Source organism: Schistocerca americana, chromosome 7 (assembly GCF_021461395.2).
Source record: "Schistocerca americana isolate TAMUIC-IGC-003095 chromosome 7, iqSchAmer2.1, whole genome shotgun sequence".
Lineage (NCBI taxonomy): Eukaryota > Metazoa > Arthropoda > Insecta > Orthoptera > Acrididae > Schistocerca > Schistocerca americana.
The window spans coordinates 50,286,504-50,303,127 of record NC_060125.1 but is presented as its reverse complement, the minus strand read 5'-3'; the positions used below and the strand labels follow the sequence as shown (position 1 = coordinate 50,303,127).

Genomic DNA, 16,624 nt, shown 5'->3' with positions numbered 1-16,624 from the left:
TTTATGGGTGCAGAATGGTTTTTTTCCACTGTCTTTATATCTTGGGCCTGGTACTCTTCTGTTTGCTGGAATTGTGAAATTTCTGGGGCTCATGCTTCATAGAAAACTTTCTTAGTCCTCCCATATGTCTTATCCGGCTGCCCCGTGTACCCGGTCCCTCAATATCCTACGTGTCCCAAGCATTGTAACAATCCCTTGTCAATTCAAAACCAGACTGTGGGTATTTCGTTTATGTGTCTGCCTGTCCATATGTCCATCGTATGCTGTCTCAATACAATCCACCATCGTGGAATCGGTTTGGCCACTGGTGCCTTTTACACTATCCCAGTTGAGTCTTTATGCATAAACTGCCGAACTATCAGTCGTACCGGAGTGATGTCATTCTCAGCGGGTACAACATCCCATTTGTGTGCCATACCCGGCCACCCACACTGTGCCTCTTTGTTCGACGACTTACTTGACTGTCGTATGGGACTTGTCCTTCTCTGTAATCTCCCAGAGTTTGGTTTTGGCTGTTGCTCTGGCAGCTTAACTTAAGGCTACCTGCCACATTCCCGATGGGTGGGAATCCTTCCCCACCTTGGTTTTGTGCTGTGGCCCATGTTCATCATGGACTTCATTCGCTTTCTAAGGAAACTACTCCAGATTCAATCCATTGCTATAAGTTTCTCAACCTTCACACTTGATTTAGTGATAATACCTTCGTGTACACCGAAGGCTCAAAGACTGACCGTGTTGTTGGATGTGCCTTCGTCATTTCCACTAAGAATTTTTGGTATCGGCTTCCAGAACACTGCTCAATATTTAGAGCAGAGCTTTTTTCCCTGTGTCAGGCCACACAGTACATCCAGTGACACAGGCTTTTTAATTATGTCATGTGCTCTGATTCTCTTAGTCACTTTCAGAGCCTCTGTGTGCTGTACACCATCTATCCTTTAGTACAGTGATCCAAGAGAGCTTCCACTTTCTCACCCTTGAGGAGGCCGCTGTGATGTTTATGTGGGTTCCTGTTCACTTCTGTCTGATGGGTAATGAGGCTACAGATGCGGCTGCCAAGGCTGCAGTCCTCCTACCTTGACCTGCTAACTTTCCCATTTTTTACAGTGATCTCCATATTGCCATCTGTTGGCAGGTGGTCTCATTTTGGCATCACTACTGGTCTTCTCTTCAATAAAACAAGCTCCGGTGAATTAAACCTTTCCCAATGACTCGGCCAACTTCCTCTCGGCCCTCTCACTGTGAGGAGATAATTTTAGCTAGGTTGCTTATTGGGCACTGTTGTTTTTGCCATTGTCATTTGTTAGGAGGTGATCCCCCACCCCATGTGCTCATTGTCGTCAACCTTTGACTGTTCGCTAGTTCCTATCTGAATGCCCTTTTTATAACCTCCTTATGTTCTAGTGTATGTTTGCCATCTGAGCTATCAACTGTTCTAGCGAATAACGTACAGACTGTAGATGGCATTTTACTTTTTGTCCATCGTGGCAGTGTGGCAAAGGAAATTTAATCTTTAGTTTGGCACCTCCATTGTCTCTACAGCGTATTTTATGGACCTTTATCCAAGAGGAAGTTCATGTTCATAGTTCTTTTCTTCCGCCAGGTGGGCTTAATGTGTAGTCGCTTTTAACTTCTTTTTTGTTTTAGTGTTCTAAAGTTATGGCATGGGTGCATATGACCTCAGTTGTTTTTGTGCCCTAAAACAAAACAAAGCAAAACCTCCATACTGTTGCTGAGCTGTGCAATACACCTTCAGTGCTACTCTGTGCATCCAAACTAACATGTCCGTTTTCCTGGTAGGGAGCTCTACCTCCCACAGTAGAGGCCAAGGTCTGGAGTCATGATTGCATTTCACATTGTGAGTGTCTGCTCTGAACCTAACTTGCTCTACTGTTGCCTCTCATCAAGGAGAAATCACGTGCACTCTGATGGTGTGTACCACATCGTCGGATCTTTCTTGACCTCTTCTTCATGCTGAAAGACTCAATAAACCCTGTGGTTTTTCACTGCCTCTTCCCAGATGTTCTCAGCGCATTTCTGTGCTTGGATATGGTATACACTGACAACTCTACAGATGACGGGTAAACAAGTTTTGCCTACACGCATCCCAGATGCACTGAACTATACTCCCTTCCAAATACATGCAGTGCATTCACAGCAGAATTTTTAGCCATCTCTGGGGCCCGCAGTCACCTTCGTTATTGCATTGGTGAGTCATTCTTAATTGGCAATGGCTTCTCAAGTAGTCTTCAGGCTGTCGACTAGTGCTTCACATCCATCGGGTGTGACTACCCAGTATCTCCTGTATGACCTCCACCACATTGGAAGGTCATTCGTCTTTGTATGGACCCCTGGAGACATCGGGATCCCAGGGAATGATTGGAACTGGAGCTTTGGCCGACTCTACACAGACAATTGTCAGAGACTTGGAATTTGAATTGATGTGACCCAGTTTCTCTAAATAAACTATGAACGAGACCAGACTGTTTCAGTCCTCCCTTCGCACCTCTCACAGGGAATCTACTGTCTTGTCAGCCTCACATCAGTCACACTTGGTCAATCCGTGGCCATATCCTCTGATCTGAGGATCCGCCCCACTGTCAGTGTGCTGCCCATCTCACTGTGGTGTCTAATTTGGTTGCCTTATGGTTAAATCTTAAACTTGTTGACATGCTACCTCTGGTGCTAGTGAATGATGCCAAAGGGACTGAATTTGTTTTACATTTTACCTGTGAAAGTGAGTTTTACTCCTTTCTGTGCTGTAAAGCATTTAGCCTCGTCGGCCATGTAGAGGGATTGGGGGGTACCCCATCACCTGCTCCAACCCGAGGGGTCCCATGGCTGCCCCATCTGGGTGCCCTAGCCTGAACCCTTCCCTTCCCAACTTTTCAATTCCTCTTATTCTTTTACATCTGTCATCGGTTGATAGACTTGTCATCATTGTTCTCTTTCCTGAGAGCTTGTCTTGTCTGTGTATCTAATTATCTTGCAGCAATGGAGGGTGTGCCTGCAGTCGCGTAACATGTACTGGGGGCTACCAACTACTTTCTCCGTGGGACAGCTCTCCCACCTTTACCCTTTTACCCCTCTAATTGCTTCTATTTCTTGGTTTCCTTGATTCTCAGATGCAGTAAAATCCATTTGGATTTGTCCTTTGTGTCCTCCTCTCAGGGGACTGTACCTGGCTTGACACACACAAGACTAAGGGATCAGTGATCTCAGGGCTTGGCCCCTTTAACCCCATCAGTCCATCCATCCAGTAATTAGTATTCAGTAATGGGGGTAGCCTTACAAAAAGATACACAGTATGAACAGATACGAGTACATACAGGCAGTGTATCAGCTGAAAGATGCAGATAGTGTAAATGTGGAACCAGTGACACAGAATGAAGTAGAATGGACTTTAAAATGGATGAAACATAATAAATTCACTGGACCAGATGATGTTCCAGCACTTGAGCCGGTGAATTACGGACCAAGTATTTTATGGAAAATGCCGGCATATTTCTTTAATCAACTGATTAGAGTGAAGAGCTACCAGTGGATTTTAATATTTCTGTAATAAATTCCATTAAATAAAAAAGGGAGGGCAGACAGACAGGATGGGTAATAATTATGAGGCATCAGTGTAACAAACGTGATAGAAAGGTTGTATGACCAGATTTTGAGAAACTAAATCAGTGCAGAAATTGTAGACATTGAAGAACAGAGTGAGTTTAGAACTGCCTGATTGTGTATTTACAGTATATTCTCCCTGTGCCAGTTCATAGAAAAAACATCTAATTAAAATTTGGAAACCCATTCAGTGTTAATAGATCTCAAGAAAGCGTATGACATACCACCAACCAAGCTATACTGTTGCCTAGTAGAACTGGAGAAAAAAAAATGCAGTAAAATGGGAATTCAGTTAGAAGACCAAAGTTTATATGCAATTTTATTCACAGACAACTAGGTGATGCTTGTGATTAATGAAGACATCTCCCATATAGTGAGAAAATTAATAAAAGAATGTAGCAAATGGGGACTGAAGTTGAACATCAAGTTGACACAATACTTAATCATGGGAATGCAGTTGGTAGATCTTGAAATAGCAGACAATGTAACAACTGGTAATTGAGAAACTTACAAATACTTAGGGAGTATAATTAGTAAAGACAAATCATGTGAGGATGACTTGAAAAGTAGATTGAGCTTGAAAGGAGAGCAATATCAAAATTTATCTCCCTTATATAATACACAAAAATTGGTTTCAAAACAAAACTTCATATATGTAAAGGTATTATGGAGCCAATTACCTGGTGAAGAACTACAAGAAGATTAAAGATGTAGAAATGGACTTTCTGAGATGAGCATCAAGGATCTCTCATGTGGAACATAGAATAAATGAGGATGTGCTGAAAGTAACACACAAGCAAGATGGTACAATAAATGAAATAGAATGCATATTTTATGGTTTAGACACTTCATAAGAATGGGACAAGAAAGAATACCGAAAAATATATTTGAAAATATAATGTAATTGGATAGATAAAAAAATGTACTTACCAAGAGGCTGCAGGAGAACAAATGTGAATGTGCACTGATAGACTGAAGGTGCAGAGGAGACCATGACTTAAAATTTATTCAAGAGATAGAAAAGAGTATAAGAAACAGAAATTTGATTATTGAAGACACTCAGACTGGTTATTGTTGAGGCTGAGATGAGTGATGTAACAGGACGCTTAGGACTCTTGCCAATATATACACTGAAAGATGTTAAGTCAAAACAGTGCCCCTGACGTAGACAGTTTTCCCTCAGAACTACTGATATCCTTGGAAGAGCCAAATGACAAAACTATTCCACATGCTGTGCAAGATGAATGAGACAGAGATCTACCCTCAGGTTTCAAGGAGACTGTAGTAATTCCAATTCCAAAGAAAGGAGTCGCTAACTGGTCTGAATATTACTGAGCTATTGGTTTAATAAGTCATGGTTGCAAAATACTGATGAAAATCACTTACAGAAGAATAGGAGAAGCTGATCTTGGTGAAGACCTGTTTCGATTCCAGAAAAATCTAGGAACACATGAGGCAGTACTGATCCTGCAACTTATCTTAAGAGATAGGTTAAAGAAAGGTAAACTTACATTTATAGCATTTGTAGACTTGGACAAAGCTTTTGATATAATTGACTGGAAAGTACTTGTCAGAATTCTGAGGGTAGCAGGGGCAAATTACAGGGAGAAAAAGGTTATATGCAGTTTTATGTAAATGAGATGGTGGTTATGAGAGTCTAGGGGCGTGAATGGGAAGCAGTCATCAGAAAGGGAGTGTGACAGGGTTGTAGACAATCTCCAGTGTTGTTCAATCTGTACACTGAGCAATTGTAAAGGAAACCAGAGAAAAATTTGGAAAAGGAATTAAAGTATAGGGAGCAAAAATAAAATGTTTGAGGTTTGTCAATGACATTGTAATTCTGCAGATACAGCAAAGGACATGGAAGTGCTATTGAACAGAATGTACAGTGTCTTGAAAGGTGAATATAAGATGGACATTAACAAAAATAGAGTTAAATCAGGCAGTGGTGAGGGAATTAGATTAGGAAATGAGAAACTAAAATTGAATTTCAAATTTGAACAGTAAAATTACTGATCATGACCAAAGTAGAGAGGACATAAAATGTAGACTGCCAAGGCAAGATGAGTATTTACGAAGAAGAGAAATTTGATAACATTGAGTATGGATTTAAGTATTAGGAAGTCTTCCCTGTCAGTATTCATTTGGAGTGTAGCTTTGTACAGAACCACAGTGTGGACAGTAAACAGTTTAGACAAGAAGAAAATGGCAGCTTTTGAAATGTGGTGCTACTGAAGAATGCTGAAGATTATTGAATGGATAGATTGTGTTGCTAATGAGGAAGTACTGAATAGAATTGGAGAGAAAAGAAATCTGTAGCATAACTTGACTAAAATTAGGGGTTCAGTTGATAGGTCATGTTGTGAGACATCAATGAATTATCAGTTTACTATTGAAGGAAGTGTGTGTAAGCATGTTCAAAGAAATGTGGATTCCAAGAGGTACTTGGAGACGGAGAGGCTTGCACAGGATGGAGCAACATGAGGAGCTGCATGAAATCGTCTTCAGACTGAAGACCGCAATAAGAGCGGCCTGATTATTGTAGTATTATTATATAAACTGACAGTTTTGAGTATTTTATATGAATTGATGACTACAGTTGCTCAAACTTGTGACATATATTTATGATAAGACTAGAAAAAACAGAATAATAATAATAATAATAATAATAATAATAAACACCAGATATTACAGCAAGCATATTATTAAAGATCCCAATACCACAACAGATAAATGCAGACTTTGCAAACAACAAATAGAAACAGTAGATCACATCACAAGCGGATGTACAATACTAGCAAATACAGAATACCCCAGAAGACATGACAATGTAGCAAAAATAATACATCAACAGCTTGCCTTACAACATAACTTATAAAACAACATGTTCCCACATACAAGTATGCACCACAAAATGTACTGGAGAACGATGAATACAAATTATACTGGAGCAGAACCATTATAACAGATAAAACACCACATAACAAACCTGACATCATACTCACCAATAAAAAGAAGAAATTAACGCAACTAATCGAAATATCCATACCCAATACAACAAATATACAAAAGAAAACAGGAGAAAAAATTGAAAAATACATCCAACTGGCTGAGGAAGTCAAAGACATGTGGCATAAGGATAAAGTTGACATCATACCAATTATACTATCAACTACAGGAGTCATACCACACAATATCCACCAGCACTTCAATGCAATACAGCTACATCCAAACTTATATATACAACTACAGAAATCTGTAATTATTGACACTTGTTCAATTACCCGAAAGTTCCTAAATGCAATGTAACACATACCATACAGTTAAAAGGAAGTCACGCTTGATCAAGGTCCACGTCACCTTCCATTTTTAACCAGACATAACGTCTGAGACAAGAAAGAAATAATAATAATAAGTTAGGTTAGGTTAGAATAATAATAATAATAATAATAATAATAATAATAATAATAATAATACACAGGACAATAACTGAGGCATTTGAGATTAATGTTAATCGCAAATGCCTTGGTTATTGTCCTATTGCTCACTCAATATTGTTTTTGTCCTTGTGAATTATGATCTGTTTATTTTTGGTTGTTATGGGTTATACATATGTAATGGAATAGACTCATAATATTCATTATGATTTGAAGCATAGATTAATTATTGTCGTTACTCTTAGGAAACGGGTGCCGCAGCTGAGTGTTGTCAGTGTACAGAGCACGAACATTCCTCCTAAAGAGATCGTCACATATGCTAAGCAGACACAGACAGCACATACAGGGCATGAAAGAGACGGTGAGTTTGTGGCTTCTCATTGCTAATTTGTTGTTGCACATGCTATATTTTTATTCATTTATTTTCATTTGGCAGCTTCAATAGCTTATTGGTAAAACACATGTTGCTTGCAATAACAAGTTTTGCAACAAGATTTTGATTTTTATAATCACAGCATTTGTTTCACGAGTGTGTACTGTACAAATAAGGCTTTGTGGAAGGAAGTCAATTGAATTGTGTGAGAAGAAAGATTCTTTTTTTTTTGTGATAGAACTAATATACTTATTTGCTACATAGTGTCAACAATGCCAGTTGATAAAACATAAAAACAAGAGTATTGTGGGAAGATCTAAAGATAAGAGAAAACTAGAAAGTTGGTCTACTGAAATAGAATCAGAAGGGTTAAAAAAGACAGACTTGGAGCGAAGAGTGAGAGTGAAGTACCCAAGACTAAAATTTGATCACACTAAATAAAAACAAATGAGAGAACTCAAAGTGCACAAAACTCATTAAATCCTTAATAATTTTTAGAACTGATTCTTCTTGTTCTGAATTATTTTGCTTTGTCAGTTCGACATGTAATTGCTTTACTATGTAACTCATAATTCGTATTGAAGGTACACGAAGGTTAACCCTCTTTTTCTCCCTATCTCTGTAAGAGCCCACACACTCCCATTCTCCCTTCCCCAACAACATATCATATACCTTCATCTTTGTCCTTGCTCCCTTCATTCTCTCTCAGCAGTTTCAGTTGCACAGTTGCATGTGGTGAGTCAAACTGAGTTCAGGCACTAATCAGAATAATCATACAATGAAGGTTTTCATGACCAGATGTCTTAGCTGCTGTTGATTCTTCCGGGTTGCATGGCCGTGTTCCATTAAACTTTTTCGTTCCTAATGTTTCATCCAGAGGTGTACTTGGACATATTTATGTGATCATAGAGATAATTCTTGTCAGAGATAGAATTTAACTACAACTGCCATCTGTAAAAAGTAAAACTATTAATCAATTCTGTAGACCCACAACCATATGTCACTAAGTCTAACATGTGTAAAATATGGGAATAATTTTAATAGACAAGAAGAATCCAAGAAACTCTGTGATACACGGACAGCAGATCTACAGAATTGATAGATAAGTTTTATCTTTGACAGACAACAGTCAGTAGTTAAGTTGTATCTCTGCTGATCACATGTATACTGTTCTGTATTGACGACATTGATTTATTCATCCTCCAAAACAGGAAACCAGGAGGTAGGTGCAGTGGTAGTGTTTAGGTTACATGAAGAAAACAGTAACAGAAGAAATTTGTGAATTTCAGATGCTGTGGGCAGCTGCCCCAGGATAAAAGTTTGTCCAGTGAATTACCTGGTAACTCCATTTGCCACCTAGGCACTGTTGTAACTTGCCACAGCCAACTGAAAACTCAAACTGGCATGTCTTAGCATATGCAGCAAGCATGATCCTTGCTCCTTATAAGTGCAACATCAGTGGACTGATGCAGGTTAGAGTGAGTTGGGAAATGAGTAAAACTGCTGAGATAGTGGTCCCCAACTGCAAGAGAGAAGTATCCACCATAAGAATGTCACAAAATGATGCGAAACACTTGTTGCTAACCTTACAAGGGAGGACAGTGGCATTTAGCTGTCAACTGAACACCGTTTCTGCCAAACAATGAGTTTGCTAATATGTAAAGGCCAGGAACAATCCATCTAGAGACTACGAGAAGGTGAAGGATCCAAACATGTTTGTCCGGACACACCAAGGAGATGCAAAGCCAATTGCCAGATTGGTCGATGATAGTAAAGTACCAGTAGGGTTGGCGAGTCGACTGCAGAGTGGGAGAAGCATTGGGCTTCCAGAACCATTTTACAACCCCACACTTTCGTATTCAGAGTAGTCTTTAGTAAGAATGTTCAGACGCCAACTAGTTGCTAAATGCCAGCTCGGATAAGCTCCGTTTAATTCTCCTTTATCGCTTGGAATGCTACTTTCTAATGTTTGCATTTTAAGATGCTTCTAGTGATTGCTATTTTTGCTAGTCAGACACTAACTTCTGTTGTAGCAACAGTCAACCCTTTACTTTTTCTCATGTTTGTAAATAGCCTTCAGTGGAATATTCTAGTCCAAATGTAATAAATAATTACTATTCAAACCCTTGAGTTCTTCGAGTCTCATACAAGTATTCTTATCGAGTCCCAAAACCCCCCTCTAAGTAGGTGACCTGTGGCAGTGTTTGCCACTGAACCGAGAAATCACCTGCCACAACTGGAAGTTCGTCACTCTCCGTTTGCTCCCTGACTGCTTGGAAATTGTACACTGAAGTGAACCCCCTCAAGTCCTCACACACTTCCTCTAGTCTATGGCAGTACTACACGATACTTGTGCCACACCCCTTTTATGTCTTTCTCCAACACCCGACCAATCGACAAGACTCAGTGTAACCGAGAGCTGCTCTGAAAATATCCAGTACAACTCCAGACAAAATGTTAGAAACAAAGATTTCATGGGCCACAGCCACACAACCCTGAAGAATCAACAGCAGCTAAACTGAATAATACACTGATGGAAAAAAATTGCAACACCAAAAAAATTATTGAAGTAGAGCATGTTTGTCTGTGTAACATATTTAAGTGATTAACATTGTAAGATCACAGGCTAATGTAAGTGCAAAATAAGCCATTAAAAAGGTAAAATGCTGGTATTTTAGCAACTGGTGTAACCACCAAAATATTGCATTCAAGAATTCAAATGTGCATTTATTGTGTTGTACAAGTGCCGGTTGTCAGTTTGTGGGACAGAGTTCAATGCCTGTCAGTCGATACGGGGACGGTCAGTGCTGTTTCTGGATGATGCAGGACTTGACGTTCAATGATATATTGTATGTGCTCGATTGGCAACGGATCTGGTAATCGAGCAGGCCACGGCAACATGTCAACACACTTCAGAGCGTTATTGGGCTACAAGAGCGGTATGGGGGCGAGCATTATCCTGTTGGGAAACACCCCGTGGAATACTGTTCACGAATAGCAACACAACAGGTCGAAGCACCAGATTGGTGTACAGATTTTCAGTCAGGGTGCGTGGGATTACCACGAGAGTGCTCCTGCTGTCATACGAAATTACACCCCAGACCATAACTCCAGGTGCAGGTCCAGTGTCTCTAGCATGCAGACAGGTCGGTTGCAGGTCTAACGAACACACAGCACATCAGTGCCCCAAGGCAGAAACAGCTTTCATCAAAAACACAACAGACTTCCATTGTACCCTCCAAAGAACTACCACTTGACACCACCAAAGTTGCACATAGCGGTGTTTGGAGGCAGTGGAATGTGTGATGCAGGGTATCTGTCTCGGAGCTGTCCTTGAAGAAATCAGTTTGTAACAGTTCGTTGTGTCACTGAGGTGCCAACTGTTACTCAAATTGCTGCTGCAGATGCAGAGCCATACGCAGAACACAATGGTCTTCCCCCTTGGTAGTGCCACGTGTCCATCTGGAACCTGGTCTTCTCGTCACTGTACATTCCCATGGTAACCACTGCCAGCAGTCATTTACTGTGGCTACATACCTGCCAAGCCTTCCTGCAATATCACAGAAGGAACATCCAGTTTTTTGTAGTCCTATTACACAACCTCATTCAAACTTGGTGAGGTGTTGATAATGCCATCTTTGTCACCTTAAAGGCATTCTTGACAAATGTCAACTGCAATACAAGTGCTGTTGTTATGCATTCGGCATGAGATTTGAATAGACATCATCTCTCAGATGTATAAACATGCTACCAACTTTCGCTTAAATTGCACAAGTCCTTCTTGGTGTTGTGATTTTTTTTCTGTCAATGTGTATTATTGTGTCAATCAGGTTAATGAACAGGCTTTTAACAATAATTAGTAGAAACTTACAAGCATAGACTACATTGACAGTAGATGAGAATCTTTTGTAAACAAATTATTTCACAAACTTTCTCAAACTTGATGTTACTCTTTGTACCTCCGATTTCCCCCTCTGCTATGTGTGTGGCTTGTAGCTCATTTATATCACCTACATTCCCACCTGGCTGGTTGGAAGTGCTATTTTTAAATGGGATTTGTTACCAGTAGTACAGTGGCAGCTGTGCTTGCAGTTAAGCATTTCATACTGGGCTGGAACGTGTGCAGTATAAACTATTTGTCTTATTTTGTAAAAACGTTCTCCTTTGATGGGAAAACGCTAGGTCTGAAACAAAAATATTATGTTGTAAGTGAACATGTCACAACAAATTATGTCCAGAAAAAAAACTATCTATATGACATAAATACATAAATAACCAAACAGTAATTGCCCTTATGACCATGCAGGAATGATCTAATTTGATAGAATTTACTTTCATGCATCAGTATCAAACTGTTTGTTCATATTTGTCTGCTTAATTCAGTTTGCAAGAACTCTTTTTGACATTTCTGTGTTTCCTGTGTGTAAAGGGATAAGGACATTTTGTCTGCAGTCAATTCTGTCTTGTGTTACTTTTTAGCTGGAATAGGATGAGATAATAACTAATACCATGAAACTATTTTAATTTTTTTTCACTAAACATTGCTGGAACTTAAATAATTATTCTACAAATTCTCAGAAAGGCTATCCTAAAGCATGTAACAAGTTTGTGTTGCATGATACAATAAATAATCTGATGGTGTTATAATGTGTTTCTGTATTTTCTCCTTACCCTTAAAACTACAGTATATAATCTAACATACTTGATCTGATTAACTGCTCGTATGATTGTTTTCCAGATTCTGACCTACATTAAGATCTGAACAGTAACACTAACATTGACTTTTATCGCTTTGCTTAGAAGGTTATAATGAAACAGTGGAAATACTCCCAATGAATATATGCCTTTATCACAGTCTGCTGTAATTTTTGAAGTACAAGTTTCCCCATACATTCTGCATTTTTTTAAATATAACTGCAAAGTATTATAAGATTATGGCTGTATATTTGTCATTTTGGTGTTTCCTGTCCCACTATTGTTTCATCTGTCACATGCTAATGCTTTCCTTCTGTCAGTCTGTGATGTCACCTTAGGATTTCTCTCTTGTTGTGTTTGTTGCTAACATTCCTCTTTCTCTACCTGTTTGTAGTGCTTCATCACTGGTTGATTTTCTTTCAGTTTTTACTTTTCTTCTGTACATTATTTTTGAAGTATGTTAATATGTTGGTAGGATGGCATCAACGTATTGTTGCTAAGCTCATCATACATTAGGAGTATTGTCCCCTTACCCCAGCCAGCAAAGACTAAAAAAAGGTAAACTGGAAGAAAAACAATTAGTGTAGTCACAAATTTTTGTGGAGTCTGAGGAGGGAGTACCATGAGCACATATAAAAATCCTGACTGATAGAGTGGAGTATTGAAGTGAGATAGTCGGAGGGATTTAAAGGTCACTCTCTAATGTTTTTCTTTGAAAACTGCGTCCTCTAGCAAAGATGTTTCCCAGTACAAAATTAAAATACATTAAATTTCCTACAACAGAGGTCTTATTTATTTTTTCTCTAGGACAAATACTTTGTGTTGCAGGGGATGGGATAATCACAGATTATTAAAAATATTTTTTTAACAATATTACTATTTCTTTAAATGAAATTACTTGAAAACAAATATTAAATGAACATACCACATCTAAGTGCAAGAGCCATATTTAGGGATACATTATGTTCCGGGTGTGTAAAAGTAACAGGGTGGGGGGGTAGAAGTCCAAGGGAAGGTAGCTCACTGGATTGTGTTCTTGCACTTCCTTCTTTCATAGGTCTGCAAACTGGAGATCAAGCAGGTGATTATCTGCTGCACTGTCACAAGAGGCAGGTACAGGGTGTTTGACAAAGTTGTACTGTCCTACACAGTGCACCTTCTTGGTCACTGGGTATGCCATGCATAGACGTGTAGGGGGGACAGGGGTGATAATTTTCCACATAGAATGCAGATATGAGTTAGTAGTAATACTAGTGCAAGAAACACATACACTTTATTAAGTGGTTACCTTTTCACAATTTGAGTGAGCTGTTGTCTAAATAGCTCAACAACTGGTGCTGTCAACGTATTAAACGATGTTGATTTCATTGTTAGCACTGTCACTGGCTGGAATACTTTTGACAGCATGAGGGGTATCAAATTCATCACCCCAGCCTCATCTCTCCCAATGTTTGGAGAGACCAGCTGCATAAATTGTCTCACTCTGTGACAGAAGTAGGTCACTTAGGTGTTAGAACTTCAAATATTTCACCATAAGACAGGCAATGCATTACAGCAGATTACTGTTGGAGACTTGAATGTGATCAGTCCCATTCATCAAACATACCCACACCGTTGTAGAAGATATATTGTGGTTGTATGATAAGTGGCTCCACTTAGTGCAGCCCACTCTAAAAGTGTCAGCAGTTCCTTAATGCACTGCAGTGTATTTATAGCACAGTTACGGGTGAAAGAAATTCAATAACTTCCTGGTCATTCATTAATTCACCACCAGGTGACTAAAACACATTTACATGGCTTTATAACACACTGCATAGAAAGCAGCATTTACCAATCAGCGACATCACAGTTTACATAAAAGCTCACTTAACAACTGCAAATAAGTACTCATTTAATAAACTAAAAATAACTTCGCCTGTAAACACATGCACAGTATGGTTATTTTGGCTATTCACATAACAGAACTGACAGATAATGCTGAGTAGGAATAGTTTGTCTGTAAACTGAGAACTGAGCAAGCGCTCATGCTGAAGGTAGTTGCCTTTCCCCGAAGAACCTTATAGCTGCCATACAGGATGACAAAGAATCTATTTCCCCCCATAGCACTGTAGAACAGTGGGCAGAAATTTATGTAATTTCTGTCCGCAAGTGTTACTCGTGTTAGTATTATTAGTAACTCATATCTGCATTCCATGTAGTTTTAACATACCGTATTTACTCGATCTAAGCTGCACTTTTTTTTCCGGTTTTTGTAATCCAAAAAACCACCTGCGGCTTAGAATCGAGTGCAAAGTAAGCGGAAGTTCTGAAAAATGTTGGTAGGTGCCGCCACAACTAACTTCTGCCGTCTACATGGGCATGCTTTACAGGCACAAAGATAAATACTGGCGCCAAAACCTATGTGTCAGTACATAAATTAAAAGAAAAGGTAGAAGAATGTAAACATTATGCCATGTATTCTTTCTCATTTAAATCCTGTCTGCCTAATAAACTACGAAACTAGAGTGAGACAACAGCAAATTCGGAAGAATATACATATCATGTCATGTTTATGTTTGTATTATTCTTATGCTGAACAGTGATACAGTCAGAAATGAACCACGAATCTAAGATGACTAATTTCTGTGCAGAATATAATGTACTAAAGAGGCATCTGCAAAGATTTTCAAACGGAGAAAAACTTTCGTTAACTCTTGTTCGGAACATCATCTATCATACGCAGTATATTATTTGGTTCTTGTTGATCATTATCAAAGAAAGCAGCAGTGTAAGTAACAACAAATAGCAGTCTCTTGCCGTTGTTTCACTTATGAGAAAATTCTTCTCTCTCTTTTTTTTAAATTGTAAGGCGCGGTAGCACGTACAAAAGCAAGACATGCAATGAGCGGCGACAGGTCGTAAACACTCATTACCAGAATGCGATAAACAATGCATGACACAGTACAATAATGCATTTTCAGCTTAGAGTGACGTAAACACCTATAACAAAGAGAACGGCTCTTATCGGATCAAAGCAAAATAAGCAATTGATTCAAACCAGACGAAGCACGTGAAAAAGTAAGGGTACCCGTATAAAAACGGATGGTGCACCTGACACACAGCAATGGCTACTTGGTAAAGCTTAACTGTTAAGCTTAACACTAGAACCAAACTACTGTAACTGTATCTTCATCCATTCGACCTCAATTGTGTCTCGTGTTACAATGGACTTGATCTTCAGCTTGCAGACCTTTGAAGAAGATAAATGCAAGAACACAATGTGATGGCCTACCTTCCATTGCACTTCTATACCCACTCCCCAAACAATTTATTCCTAAATATGATATATGGCTTTACTGCCCTTAGATGCGATGCACACATTCAATATTTGTTTTTAATCTAGTTTATTTAAAGAAAACCATTAACTTTACACTGTTAAACCAGTATTTTTAAATAGTCTTATTCGTCCATCATCTGCAATGTGGAAACTAACGGTCCTAGAGAAAAAAATAAATAGGAAATTATTTGTAGAAAATTATATATAGCTCATAGTCTTATTCTTCCATCATCTGCAATGTGGAAACTAACAGTCCTAGAGAAAAAAAATAAATAGGAAATTATTTGTAGAAAATTATATATAGCTCAATTTTCTATCAGGAAATATTTTTACTGGAGGTCACAATTTTAGAGTTATTGAAGAAAAACATAGAAAAGTTAGTTTTAAACACCTGCCACCCCAATGCACACATTCCGTCGATCAGGAATTTTAGTATGTTGTTCATAGTACGCCCTTCTACCATTGTACAAGAATTTGTCACTACACAAAGTTTTCCTCTAATTTTCCTTCATTAACTGACTATATAATGTATACAATCAGTGAGCTTGCAGATATGTGTACTTGGAAGTTTAAATGTAAGGTTTATATCGCGTCTTCACTGTGAAAAAACACTTTACTGCGAGAACTATAGAAAATGACACTAACTGCATATGTAATAACTTATCACTTCAAAATTTGGTATGTAGAAGCTAATTTGTGCCATGTCCAATATCTTTTACTGGGAAACAAATTTGATGGCAGTGGACCAGCATACAATCCTCCATATATAGCTGAACTGGTCTGAACAGTGTAACAGATGTGAATTGTGAACATTCTTGGGTAAGGCAGCAATTGCTTTGATGCCTGTGGAGTGGCTAGCCATGTTCTGAACAACAGTTAAATATACTGTTACATCTACAGAAAAGATAAGCTTATTGAAAATATTTCGGTCTCCATTTTTAAGTACATTGAAAAGTGTGAGGAAAAATGTAATCTTTCCCTGTTCTGCAGTTACCAACCCCATAGGCATTCATGATATTTCATGTTAAGACATTGACACCGTGTGTGTTCATATTTCAAGGCAGATGCTGTCTTGTTTTAATTTACTGGGTGTGTTGGTACATTAATGAAACCACATAAAGGTTGCACATTTTTCTTAGTAGGTATAGAACCTCATATCTGTGATTCTACCCAGTACACCTTTCAACAGAA

At 38.7% G+C, this 16,624-nt stretch overlaps 1 protein-coding gene across 1 annotated transcript in view; it reads left to right on the top strand.

Annotated features, from left to right (window-relative positions):
- The window catches only part of LOC124622490 (cytoplasmic dynein 1 intermediate chain-like), a 198,877-nt gene that overhangs the window by 84,986 nt on the left and 97,267 nt on the right, over positions 1 to 16,624 (top strand). Inside the window, 1 exon segment of the mRNA XM_047148204.1 lies at positions 7,295 to 7,410. Coding sequence (XP_047004160.1) covers positions 7,295 to 7,410 — 116 coding nt within the window.